At 39.7% G+C, this 13,519-nt stretch overlaps 2 protein-coding genes across 2 annotated transcripts; both read left to right on the forward strand.

The window, feature by feature from the left end:
- The first annotated feature begins 1,703 nt into the window (after positions 1-1,703).
- Positions 1,704-5,878, forward strand: LOC125556814 (retinoschisin-like). Its single transcript, XM_048733553.1, has 4 exons — positions 1,704-1,829; positions 1,908-1,974; positions 4,819-5,126; positions 5,705-5,878. The coding sequence occupies exons 1-4, from the start codon at positions 1,797-1,799 to the stop codon at positions 5,876-5,878; spliced, it is 582 nt and encodes a 193-aa protein (XP_048589510.1). The 5' UTR covers positions 1,704-1,796.
- A 240-nt stretch (positions 5,879-6,118) lies between these two features.
- On the forward strand, positions 6,119-13,406 carry LOC5510568 (polycystin-1). Its single transcript, XM_048733606.1, has 8 exons — positions 6,119-6,226; positions 6,503-6,838; positions 7,186-9,763; positions 10,332-10,938; positions 11,360-11,557; positions 11,999-12,136; positions 12,285-12,461; positions 13,002-13,406. Exons 1-8 carry the CDS (start codon positions 6,136-6,138, stop codon positions 13,302-13,304), a joined length of 4,428 nt encoding a protein of 1,475 aa, XP_048589563.1. The 5' UTR covers positions 6,119-6,135; the 3' UTR covers positions 13,305-13,406.
- The last annotated feature ends 113 nt before the right edge of the window (positions 13,407-13,519 follow it).

The following is a 13,519-nucleotide window of genomic DNA, read 5'->3' on the forward strand; positions in this document are numbered from 1 at the left end:
GATGTGCGTGGTTGTGTCATCCCAGAGCGCTTATAGCCCTAGTAGCCCTTATAGCTATAATAACCCTTATAGCCCGTATAGCTTTTATAGCACTAATAGCTCTGATAGGCCTAATAACCTTTAAAGCCCTTAGTAGCCAAGTGAGACATCCTTTGTTTCTTAATCAGAGGACTCTGGCAGAGGAACTCAGCTAGAGAGTTTTCTTAGAGAGGAAAATAAATGTGTTTCGAAGACAGACAAGGGATTTCCTCGAGTTCTCTGATAAGTATTAGAGATAAGAGTCCTGTTCTTTAGAGCGCTTCAATATCCTGTACTATTTTCAGTAACAGTGTTCATACAATTATCATGCCAACAGCGCGCTATGAATGTAATTAACAAAAAGTGTTTCCAATCACTACATATCGCTATGAATTATATCCATATGAATAATTGAAAGCGATGAAGATTATTGAATTGCAGCACCGAATCATCTTACGAGGAAGGTTATTGGGATGAGTCTCTACAAGCAAGGTGCCTTTAACCCTTAATCTCATAACAAAACACCTGTATTAAAAGTTTTAAACGATTTAAATCGCTTGTTTTGCCACATTAGAGTTAAACATCTAGCTGCACAAAGCCACCGCATCATTAAACAGAAATGAGTGTGACTACTTCGCAACAACAATCGGTGATTTTATCTGATTATGTCATTATCTGATACTTGAGATCAATAATATTACTTATCATCAAGATCTGCAAACACCCAATAACAGTGTATAGTTTATACGTATCATATATATGTGGTATGTCTAAAACAATTTGTTTAAAAACTGCGTTATGCCCTTGCAACTAGATACGCTGTTGCTCTCCCGGAAAATGACCCTTGGGGGACGCCACACGCAACTTAGAGCAGGTATTGATCGTGTTCAATGGAGGAGAGGGACTGGCCGTGGTGCCCTCTATACAAACACCTGTTACATCTGCCTACGTTTGACTTCGTAGATCTTGTTTCTCATAGAAGTTTACTGTTTTACATTCCGTTACTTAATCCATTACTCTAGCTCTGATGTTAATAAACACCATTTTAATTAGTCGAGGACGATCGTGTTATTTTTTAGGAAAAACCACAATTTACAAAACAAAGACGACGAACTCACCGAGATCCGACAATGATGATTTATGATAGGCAACCGGAGTGTGACAACTGGGCGAGATATTTGTTTTCTTAAATTATGTTAGTTGGCCTACTCCTTTTTATTTAGTTTACGCTACTCTGAATATTACCTTTTGGGTCCAATTAATCCCTGCCAACCTACGTCACCCCTAATGTATGTTTTCTAAGGTGCTATGACAAATACTTTTACAAACTAAATGCGTTATAGATTCAACGTTCAGCATTGGCTGATAGTAACTGACGGGTGCCCTCAGGGAAAAAAGGTTTTGCAAACTATATTTGAACCTACGATGGGTACGATGGGACGTTTGCTTGCTTCTAAAGAGTCGATATTGTGAATTACTAAATACTCCTTTAAACACATCCAAAACCTTCCGTCGACAGTTTTTGTCGCCGGGTTCAAAAGGTAAAGGGATTCTGTAATCCTGATGAGGCTATTGATTCTAATTGAAAATTGATATCTGACAGAGCATCGCAAGTTATGATTCGTTTGTTTAGCAATCCTATCGCTGATTCATCTTCGCACCCCATGGTTATATATATAAAACATTGCTTAATCTTTTCACATTGCACACGACATGACCGAGTCCGTTTCACGACTCTGACTATTCATAATGACGTGAAGTGTTAACTGCTTGTTGATATGGCTCCTTTTATCAAGAATCTTCTATTTTTGGTAAGAAAATAATATGTGATTTAGATTTGTTAAAAAGTTATTTTTCAGCATACCTAACCGTGATTTCGTCTTGATTAGTTGCTGTCACTTCTGAGTTTCGCAAGGACCTTTGCGCTGTCACCAAGAGCCGATGCAAACTACCAAGGTTGGTGTGTAGTTATTTGTGCCAGCAACTTATTCAGACGACCGACCGGCGTCCGACCGAAATACCACTAATAATACAGGTTCAGAAGTTAGGGTTAAGATTAATTCTAGCAATCTGCGAATCTAAGAAGATTAGTAAAATGCTTAAGTGTTCTTAAAGTAATTGTCTTAGGCTCACTTACTGGACTACATAAAGTAGATTTCAACTTATCTTTCATTTATATCTCAAATATACATTAATACATTAAAATGGCATATTTCGTCGTTTGAATATGTTCTGATGCCGTAAATATTCATTTTAAAAGTTGCTGGGAAAAAATATCTGTTCCTTTTTCTCAGGAGGAACCATTCCTTTTCTTTTCCCAGCCAGCACTGGTTAGGATTTTTTACCCAGCCAGCAGTGGTTAGGAATTTTAGCACAAGATTGTTAAAGAGTAATAGTCAAGCCAGAACAAAAGAAAACAAGGACATTACAGTGTATTAGTACTAAATAAACTAAATAGTATTTCACGGGTTTTTGAAAACCACTCTAACCGATCGAAATGATTTTCCACCCATACACCGCTCCAGCGCCCCAAAAATATTCAGGTTTAGGGTATTTTGGCATCAGGGGCATTTAAATTATTTTTAGCCTGATTTAGCCTTATTCCTGTGGCATTTCAAAACTTTTTCCTTTTTTAAAATAACTCCATTCCTAGTAGGACCAAAGAAATTATCACCTGTGTAGTTCAAGATATATGAATGGTCGGTTCTATTACTGTACCACTTGAAATCAATTACGTGCTTCAGTGTTATTGGCCTCTTTTGACGTAATCGTTGCGTGATAATTCATCTCGATATTTTTCTTTAACCTAGGAGCAGGTGTTTTCTAGGAAGCCTTACACGATAAACTCTTATCTTTATTGGAAAAAAGAGTAACAACCTTTCTTGTTTTAATATACCTGGTTTACATAATCAAGTACAGTAAATAATGGATACCCGTAAAACATTCACGTTATGCATGAAGTTTAAAATCCTCATTTTGTTTTTTATCGCTTTCAGCATGACAGAGGGGGTACAGGGACTTGTAATCCCCACCATCCCTCGGTGGGGCGCTCCACAAAAACATGTTTTTATTGGATAGTAAATTCGTATACCTTGAGTAAAAGGTACACCCTTTTTTATTTTAAATAACGAAGGGGGGGGGGGGGGGGGGGGTCGAAAAGCGAAAAAAAAAATTCAAGTATTTGTCAGAAATGTGTGGAAGTGTAAACTCACATATTACTTCAGTATGGATCTCGGCGATGCTCAGTCAAAAAGACGCGTTTTGTGATGCTCGCGCGCCCGCAAAGCCCGCTGGGTCTAGTAAACTAAGATTGATTCGACATTAGGAACTTTGTATTAGAACTTCCCACAAGTTATAACTAACTTAAAGTTGATACAACATAATAACTTGTATTGGAACTTCCCACAAGTTGATACAACATAGGGCTTTTATTATATGGCTACGATAGTACGCGCGCTCTGATTGGCTGTTGAGCGGGCTGGAATCCTACGATATTGCCCGTGGGCAGTTTTGAATATTTTTTTGCAGCGGGCTTTGTTTACATAGCCTAGTGAGTTTGCGAATCTCGTCCAAAAAACAAAATCAACAAAAAATAAACAAATGAAAGAAACAAGTCTTAGAAGTCGAGAATGGGCGACGACGGGCACTTTGAGTCGAAGTTTTATTATCCTGACAAGAGTGTGTAAAAGAAAATTTTGACAAGAAGAAAAGCAATCTGACGAGCTGGCGGGCACCACCGATAGCCAAGAAATACAAAGCTTATTTATATCGGACAAACAAACAAAATGATAAATAACAAGGAATGCAAATACCCAAAAAAGTCTCTTTAAGATACTGCAGCTTCTTTGTAAATGTAATATTTCCATCATTTCCACCATAAAGCAGCACAAAGTGTTTGGTGCTTTCTTTTACATCAAAAATTTGTTCTCTACATACCGTGGAGTTTTCACACCAAACAGTCCATTCATGCCGTGAAGACTGACATCTGAGCTTTCTTTATCATTGTTTGGATCTGTAGCACCTTTTGGATGAAGCCTGTAGCTTCCAAAAGTTAAGATAGGAAGAAATAGCCTGAAAAGTCGTTGAATTATATCACGGTGCTTGTCACCACGATGAACGGTAAATAAACCAAGTAAATCCTTTTCCTTCGCTTTTCATTCATTTGCTGGGCTCACGGATCATTCCTCTTTTTACGTCCGAAAGCGATATTAAAACCAACATCTCTCACTCCTACTCTTTTTCATTTTTAAGTTGGCCGCGCGCGAGTGTTTCTTGTTTTCCCGTCTTTTTGAAATCGATCGATATTCGTGCCAAAGCGAAAGTTGATTTGTTGTCTCGTCAATTTAATTTTTGAAAGCAATAAAATAATTTTTTTATTGAACTCGCTTGTTCGGTCTGTACAAAGAAATATTAGACCTTAATCTTTTTTGCACTAACTTAAGGTTGATCCAACATGGAAAGTTGTATTGGAACTTCCCACAAGTTAATACAACATAGGAACTTGTATTAGAACTTTTCACAAGTTATATCTCACTCAAAGGTTGATACAACATAGGAACTTGTATTGCAACTTTCAACAAGTTATACCTCCCTTCTAAACATTCATTTTGAACAAGTTGTACAAGGAAATTCATGCTAAATGGAAACGCTTTTCATCTTCATTCAACCTTTATTTTACGTGATTCCATATCCGACTAGCACGCTAGGCGTAATGTAAAAAACTAAAAAGGCCACAAAACATGGCGTATTTTTATTACTTTGCTGCTCTTAGTAAGTTCTAATTTTATTTCTTACCACCAGAATGCATTGTCCCGGAGAGATTTGGAGTAAATGATAATGTCATCATTAACGATGAACAGCTAACAAGTTCTTCGGCGCGCCCTGAGTTTCCCGCATACAATGGACGTCTGGGACTTCACTCGAAAGCCTGGTGTGCATCTACAAACAATAAGAGCCAGTGGCTGCAAGTTGATTTAAGAGAGAGGAAGGTGTTACTAGCTATCACTACCGAGGGAACTGTTGACGCGTGGGTGACGCAGTACTACCTTCAGTACAGTAACGACATGGAGACATGGTATTGCTATGGAGATGAGATCACCAACGCAAAGGTATGCTACTGAGTAGTATAGTAGGTATGAAATTAAGCCCGAATTTGCGTTTTATGAAGGAATATCAAATAAACCTATTAATTGCACGGATATGGGATCAAAAAAGCAAAAACATACTAGTATTGGGCACTGTATAGACAGACGTACACCTTGTACTGGTACGGAAACGAGAACACAAAAGCAAAAGTTACTACTGTTGAACATTGCATAGACATCGTGTACATGTGCGAAAATGAGTTATTTTAAATAGATTAATATGAATTAATGTGTGAGTGTAGGCGTTCATAGAACAGTGCTCGAAACACAGGTGTAGAGCGGGATATATCTCATGGTATGTAAAAAAACACGCGAACTACCGTTTCATTCATCAGGGGATTTAATAGGATCTTTGCTACATACCAAGATAAATATGAATTAATGTTAATATATAACATTTCTAAAAACAATTCTTCCTAAGACGTGTTTAGTGCTTATTTCATGAATCCATACAATCAAAATTCATATTTTATCTTGTATCTGCTCTGTGGTATTTCTTGCTAATGAATGATCCTTTCCCTTTATTTTCCCAATTAATGCAGATGCTGCAGGCTTATCAAAGCTCATTCACTATGACTTTGCTACAACGTCCCATTGCAAGATATGTCCGCCTCAACCCACAAGCGTGGAACGGTAATATCTGTTTGCGCTTTGAGCTCTATGGCTGCCATATATCACAATCACAATCAAGTAAGTTATACAAACTAGCTAAGTAGGGAGGTAATTTTTAAGCTCTTTACTTAAAGTGGTCACACGCAAAATTACACAAATATTAAAGGATGACTGTACTTGTAAGACTGCGTTGTAATATTGGCTTCACAAGCAAGCACTCTCTGGTTGAATGTGCAGTACGGGTGCTATCAATTTACTAACACAGCTAAGCGACAGCTGTGGTTTAAGACGTTTAATATAGGTCCTGTTCTGACCGTCTTATTGACTTTCTCGTCACCCAGGTTTTGATTATCCATACCCAATGTCGGGGTCATGTGAGAACATTCCTTTAACCGAGCCCCCCACGACACTTCAACCCAACACCGAGTCACCGACTACTCCATATAGACCAGGTTTGTCTAATTCAATTTTGGTATGTTATTTTGAGATATGTTTTGTTAAAGATAACACGTTCGAGCTACTAGAAAGTACTGCTCAGTTTGAAATTCATCAATGTAGAATTTCCATGTATTATAGGTAAGACTGTGATAACAAATATTCTGGTTTTCTATTAAAACGTTTAAAGATACCCAATGCATATCTTACCGATCATCTAGTACACGCCGATCCCGTTAAGTTTGCTAACCATCCCAATTTTTTCACTGAGATTTGTGTGTTTGTTATTTAAGCTACACCAGTCACCAACCTGAAGATCAAACTGAGTTCTGACGTCATCGCAACAGGTGAAGTCTTCATGGTTGGTTTGTACTATCACGGCGGAAACCGACTGACGTACAGGTGGAATCTGTCTACCGACCAAGTAGAAATCGCAAACCCATTCCCTTATGCTTACAATACACCCAGTATTTACAAAATATCGGTCTATGCGTCCAACGAAGAGTACAACGCCAGCGCAGATGCAGTTATCACTGTGCAGGACACCATCACAGGCCTTCATTTGATCAACCCCATTCCTCCAATGATACCTGGCACAACGTTTAACGTATCCTGGGATATAGAAAAAGGTAAGGATCGTAGGCCTATATCTGATTAATGACAATTTCTTCAATGCAACCTCTATTATGTTGAAAATGTATTCTGGAAAATACAAAATACGTCAGGATCGTAGGGCGACGTCTGAAAGGAAATTCATCCAATACAGCCAGCCACAACATTTAACATGTTCTGGTATATAGAAAAAGTTAAGGGTATGTAGGTCCAGATATAAAGGCTACGATACTTTACCTTTAATACTTAACTAATACTTACCTTTACCTAAATACTACATTTAATACAACTTGTAAAACGTTCTTGCGATATTCTACATTAAGACAAAGGTTAACTGTGAGCACATGTTTACTTTTATTTTTAGGAACAAATGTGAGCTTCACGCTTTCGTTTCCTAATGCCACCACGCCGCATTCAACATTGCTGACAGATGGCACCGGCCCATTCACGTTACCAAATAGATACAATTCTACTGGAAACCATTTCTTCTCAATCACAGCCACAAACAGACTTCCCACCTCTGCGAATCTTGAAGTTGAAGTGATTGTGGAATTCCCTTTACAACTGCTAACGGCGCAATGGTATGTTGATCGGCCATACAAAACGGAAGGAGATATTATCTACCTATCAATTGGAGAGAGGGTAACCGTTTATGCCCAGGTAGCGTCGGGAACAAACCCAAAATATCAATTTGACTTTGGAGAGCGATCCATGGGTAATGCATCAACAGGAACGACATCTTATAATTTCAGCTTGGAAGGGGAATACGTATTGAAGGTGAAAAGCTTTAACCATATCAATGCGCTCGAGGATGTTTTTAAAAAAACAATTTTTGTGCAACCCAAGGAGGCCATTCAAAACTTGGAAGTTATCGCATCTGCTACTGCGTATGGTAATGTCTCGAGTATGCGTTTATTGAAACAACGAGGAACTTCATTCACTTGTAACTGGTCGTTTGGGGACGGGAATGCCACGGTAACAGACATCGGAGATTTACAATACCCCGTCTTTCATTTGTATAAGGAACACGGTTGGTATACAGTAAACGTTTGCTGTCAAAACTCCGAAGGAACTCAATGTGCCATCACTCAGGCAAAAGTTGAGATACCTATCTCAGGTCTCAAAATAGACGCTAACGACTATATCATAACCAGTAATACAACAGTGCAATTTCATTTTGGTATAGAAGCGGGTTCTCGAGAGGCGTATAGAATCGTTATCAAAAGTGATTCCAACATGATAGATAACCTGTCGAGTGTGGAGCAGCCTCTGTATTACGTGTTCAAGAAGCCTGGAATTTACTACGTGTCTTTACAAGCAAGTAACTCATTGGGGACGCAATCGGCAAAGCTTCCTCGTGACATAATTGTTCAGAACCCAATAATGCAAATGCGCCTAACGTCAAACAGTCCTATCAAACTACCAGGACATGCTATATTTGATCTATTCCTTTTTGAAGAAGACTTCGCAACAAATGCTACGTGCGCGTGGAACTTTGGCGACGGACAAGAAACCACAATTTCCCTGAGCTTGGAAGGAGACGTTACCCACTTCTGCCAGCAAGAAGGACGTTTTCTTGTTCGCGTCAATTGCTCAAACTTAGTGAGTTACTCGATAGCTTCGACAACAGTGGTTGTACACAGAATGATAGCCCCTGTTATGACGCTTGACCCAGCAGTGATTACTGCAGGTCAGTATTACATGGATACTGACAATAGCGTGCAAGCATGTGTGACGGCACAGGATTATGACGAGGTTTATATTTGGCACAGCCCTAACACCAATGGAACGAGCATGAAATCCACCAACTCGTGCTTTTTGTATCATTTCGCGTACAGCGGTCACTACCTAATCCAAGTGCTGGTGATAAACTTGCTGGAGAATATGACGAGTACCACTGACATCATGGTGCAAGATAAGATAAAAAATGTCACCCTCAGAGCAAATCAAGAAGTCTACGTAAGAAGGGAATTTGAGATTTTCTGGTCTGCAGAGGAGTTTGGGACTGACTCGTGCTTTTACCTACGTCTCGGCGATGGCAGCGCAGATGTCGTGTTTGGGGATACCCAGTGTGTCATCCAGGGAATCACAAGCACACATGTTATGAGCTTTCAGGAAGGTACAGTTTTATACAAATACAGTTTCTGGAATGAAGGTACGTTTAATGTGAGCATTAGAGGTACAAATATGGTTTCAACAGCAACAAGAGTGCTCACTGTAAAAGCCATAAGGGAGACCTGCAGAATAGAAACTCTAGAAATTTGCAAAGGTAATGAAACGCAACGGGAGTATACTATCAAAAAGAGTGAAGGGTTCATGTTGAGAGTAAAATTCCACTACGACTGTGCCTTTGCACAACAAGAATCGGTCAAATGGGAAATACTAACGGTCCTCGAAAACTCAGAGGTCGAAGTACCGTTGGAAGATAACTATCTTATGGGTCATGATCTGAACATCCCACCAAAGAAAATGCCATACGGGGTTTTAAAGTTCTTGGCTACGATAGCTATAGACGGGGAACACATAAAAGACTTATATGGTAATGTCGAGGCAAGCACTTACGTAACAGTTAACATCACACCATCGCAGCTTCAAACGATCATCAGCGGGGATGAACGGATGGAAGTGGAACCAGAGTCGATTTTCCCCCTGGATGGCAGCGAGTCATATGATCCAGATGATATATATCCTACGTTTAATCTGGGCTTCCGGTGGTACTGCAGGACCGTGGACTCCCAAGGAAGGAGTGTTGGTTGTTACAAAGCCAAAAAAAACTCTGATGACATTCTTTGGCGCGAAGCAATATTCCCTACGAACTCTAATGACTTCATAAGGAATCAAAGCTACATTCACAAGCTTGAGGTCTTCAAAGATGGAAGAACAGCTTCCATCGAGCGAGAAGTTTACGTTTCCTTTGGAAAACCACCGGACATTTACATCAGGTAATAAAACATTACATGTTTAAACATAGGTGAAGTTGCTCGCGTCCCTACTCCAATGTGATAATTTGAAGCTGTAAACTATCCTAATAGGATTTATGTAACGTGACTCAAACTGGCGCTCTACATAGCCACTTGCGTGTTCACGGCAGTGTAATCTTTTCCAGGGACAACAAACGTAAAATTAAACACTTATCTGGTACGTAGTACGCTAACCCACTCCAACGTCCATCCATCTCCCTCCTCCCAAATCAAACATACAACTACCAGTAATGTTACCGCCGATCAGTATTTCTGCATACAAAACTACCTTTGGGTTAGCAGGTACGAACACAGGGGGTACACAGGCTTTGACCGCCAAATAGTGGGCCATTTCTTATTGAAGGATCGCGAAATGCTATACTTTTTCCATATGATAACTGCGCACCCCCTACTCCCACCCCTCAGCATACGCGCCTGATTAGCTCGTACAACTCAAGGCTCGTTAATTGCGTCGTCAAGTATCTTTCTGTGAATTGCACCTGCTATAGGCACAAGGAATATAATTATTAACGTGATTGATCTTTCTCAGGTGTAACCCGGAGTGTACCGGGCGATTAATGTCTGCGGCTGCCTTACAGCTGATAAGTGAGTGCAGGGGTTGCTCGGCGGCAAGTGAACTAATTCAAATATGGGAAGTACACTATGTACCATCAGCTGGCGGACCACTTGTGAGGGTAGAGATACCTCTGGTACAAACGTACTTTGGGTTTCATGGTACCGTGTTTAAAGTGCGACCAGGGATCTTAACGCCAGGCGAGACATACATAGTAACTCATTCTGCGAAAATTGAAGGCGGACTTCCGGGAAAGGCTAATTACACATTCGACGTGTATGCAAACTCACCACCAGATGAAGGAAATTGCTCCGTGTGGCCACTAGAGGGAATGGAGATGAGCACAATATTCCAGCTGAGCTGTGAAGGCTGGCAAGACACAGAAATGCCGCTCAGATATATATTCAACTATGTCATTGACGGTCGTATGACAATAGCGTATGATGGGAATGAACCGCAGTGGAATTTTGTTATTATCCTTCCAAGTGACACTAAAAGCGACAATACATTCGTCGAGTTTATAGCTGATATTATGGACTCTTATGGTATGAAGACAAGTTTCACTGTCGGCCAAAAGGCAACGGTAAGCTGGCTGCCGCCACACGCAAAGTACTAGTAGGGAAATTTGGCAAGGACAGAGTCACCAGTTTATTTCCGGAGATCCGACAGAAACCTCAACAAAAGAATCTATTAGAATCCGCTCTAAATTATCAGTCACACCCTCAAAGAAACTTCCAATAGACACACTACTTTTTCAATTTTGAAATATTTTTCGCGTTTTCCGTTAAACAACTAAACAGGTTAAAAATAATTGGATATTGTTACGTAATATACCGGAAGTAAACTGGTGACATTTCCCCTTTAATATACCGATAACTTTTGTCAACAAGAAACATTTATTATATCTAAAACAGTTTCCTTTTCTTTTACCTTTAACTATTAATATCCCCAGTGACGTAACATTGAGCAAAATGGTTAAAGTCGACCTACTGATATATCAACAGGTGAGAAAGTCAAAAGCAGCAGATATTTCACAAATAAACGCTCGTATGGATCAGCTAAATGCAGACATTCTTGGGTCTAGCAGCAACAATATAACAAATACGAGTGTCAAGCCTATGTCCCCTTCAGAGAAGGTAGCCAACGCGAGGCAGATTGCAAGGCTGAGCGGGAGTATCAACGATACAGCTGTCAAAGCTAGGGTAAACTTAAAATGCTTTTGTAGACCCTTTATTCGGTTTTTGTGATAACTGATTACCACCAATAACATTGTATTGTTATTTTATTATTTTTATTGTTGTTGTTATTGTTGTCGTCATTATTATTGTTATGAAGAGCCAAACTTTTGTGTTCTAGGGCACTCTCCTAGTGTAAAAAAGCTGTAATTTTTAAACAAATTCCAAGCAAAACTGCTGTCACAGCGCCATCGCAGTGTATTGTTGGAAACTTAAAGACATACCGTCTTGGTCTGCGGTAGCTGACTGGACTGGTAGTGTGGGACTTTAAATAGGGGGGGAGGGTTCTGTTTTTTAGACTGTTTTTCCCACAATTTTGCGTAATAGTGAATATGGGTTAAAGCATGATTCTATAAGTGCAAGAACTCTACTAGTGGTTTCTTCAACAATTGACCTGTTTCCCCTCAGATCAATGAACAACTCGCTTCAACTGTCACTCAAGCCATAAGAGACACATCGACGCTTAACATCCAATTCATAGATACTTCCGTTAAAACGCTCAAAGATGTCACTCAAGATGCCCAGAAACTTAGTGTTCAGATGCAGGTATGTGATATTCTGGTACGTGACGGATATTTAACGATTACTGTATGTGACAAGTATGTTATATGACGATTTGTTGCGTGACCGGTATTTCAGACAAGAAAAATGCATTTACTTAATGTTAATTTATTCACTATGATTTTAATGACAGAGCGATTTATCAGAGTCATTTGAGATGCTGGCAGATAAACTACACGATTTGGCAGGCACACCCAAGGCTCCTGATAAAGCAAGCATAGTCCCCATGGCAGAAGGTCTCTTGGGACTAGTAAGCAGTCTTTTGGGACCATCTGAAAATCCAGATGGCGAATCTAGTCAAGAGACGATGGTAAAAAAAATCGAAAATTTGTTGTTTACGAATAAAAGGTAGATTTTTTTTAAGAAAGTGTCGTCGTTCGTCGTTCTCTGACGTGACACACGCAGTTATTTCTGTGTTTATTTTGGCTTGAATTTGGACCCAAAAAGTCACGTGAGCGCAAGTCTCCTATTGTCCCGATATTCGTAATTTTGGCTTTGGCTGCCGTACAGCCCTAGCCTGCATACAGGCTCTCCAGTTTTTTTTTCGTAAATAGCGATTTCGGGTTATTGGGATACCTGTGGCGCGCGGGAAAAGATAAAGATAAAGTTGGCCGTGTACGGCACGCTAATCAACCAATGAGATCGCGCGTAGCATAACCTTAGCTGTATAATAAACTCCTTTATATAGTCGTCATAAAAGTAACAGACAATAATATAAACCTGAATCTCATACTCATGATACTGATTTTATTTAAAACGTTAAGTTTAATCGGATATCTTGGTCTCAAGTCGGTGTATACGAGAATAACAAAATAAATAATTCTAATCTTAATGGTTTTCCATAACACAGGAGAAAATAAATTCAAACTGCTTATCTGGCGTGAAGTCCATCGTTGACGGCTTATGGAAGGTTCAAGATGACACTCCAACAAGCATAGCCACGCCCGAGGTGGAAATAACACTCGAAATAACCACTGACACGGCTATTAGTAGGAAGAAAATAAATGGGGAGGCTGGGTGTATCGAGCTACCTGAGGCAAGCTACTTAAACCTTCCATACGACCAGCCTGTAGGTACCCAGGTAAATATGAATTTCACCCTTACTGACCCTGCAACCAGCCTTGAGAAGTACCCACAACCCAAAAATCCATAAATGAAAAGTAAACAAAACGAGATGAAGACACTCGGGCATCAGTCTAAGGGATAAATGGTCTTGAAGACATGACGGAAAAACCCTGAACATACGCACTTCGAAGAAATGGAGAAAGAAGATACAATTTCTTACAATAGCCATCAGTTGCTTGTATTCCGGACTGATTTTCCCTTTTCACCAAACACAAATAACGTGAGATGCACATACCCAGATTT

This window comes from Nematostella vectensis, chromosome 10 (assembly GCF_932526225.1).
Source record: "Nematostella vectensis chromosome 10, jaNemVect1.1, whole genome shotgun sequence".
In the NCBI taxonomy this organism is placed as follows: Eukaryota; Metazoa; Cnidaria; class Anthozoa; order Actiniaria; family Edwardsiidae; genus Nematostella; species Nematostella vectensis.

Excerpts from the sequence above, each read along its gene's own strand:
- LOC125556814 (XM_048733553.1), top strand. The coding sequence starts at position 1,797 with ATGGCTCCTTTTATCAAGAATCTTCTATTTTTG. Across the intron at positions 1,830-1,907 it reads TCAAGAATCTTCTATTTTTG|TTGCTGTCACTTCTGAGTTT; the intron begins GTAAGAAAATAA and ends CGTCTTGATTAG. Across the intron at positions 5,127-5,704 it reads ATGAGATCACCAACGCAAAG|ATGCTGCAGGCTTATCAAAG; the intron begins GTATGCTACTGA and ends CAATTAATGCAG.
- LOC5510568 (XM_048733606.1), top strand. The coding sequence starts at position 6,136 with ATGTCGGGGTCATGTGAGAACATTCCTTTAACCGAGCCCCCCACGACA. Across the intron at positions 10,939-11,359 it reads CTGTCGGCCAAAAGGCAACG|GTGAGAAAGTCAAAAGCAGC; the intron begins GTAAGCTGGCTG and ends ATATATCAACAG. Across the intron at positions 11,558-11,998 it reads ATACAGCTGTCAAAGCTAGG|ATCAATGAACAACTCGCTTC; the intron begins GTAAACTTAAAA and ends GTTTCCCCTCAG.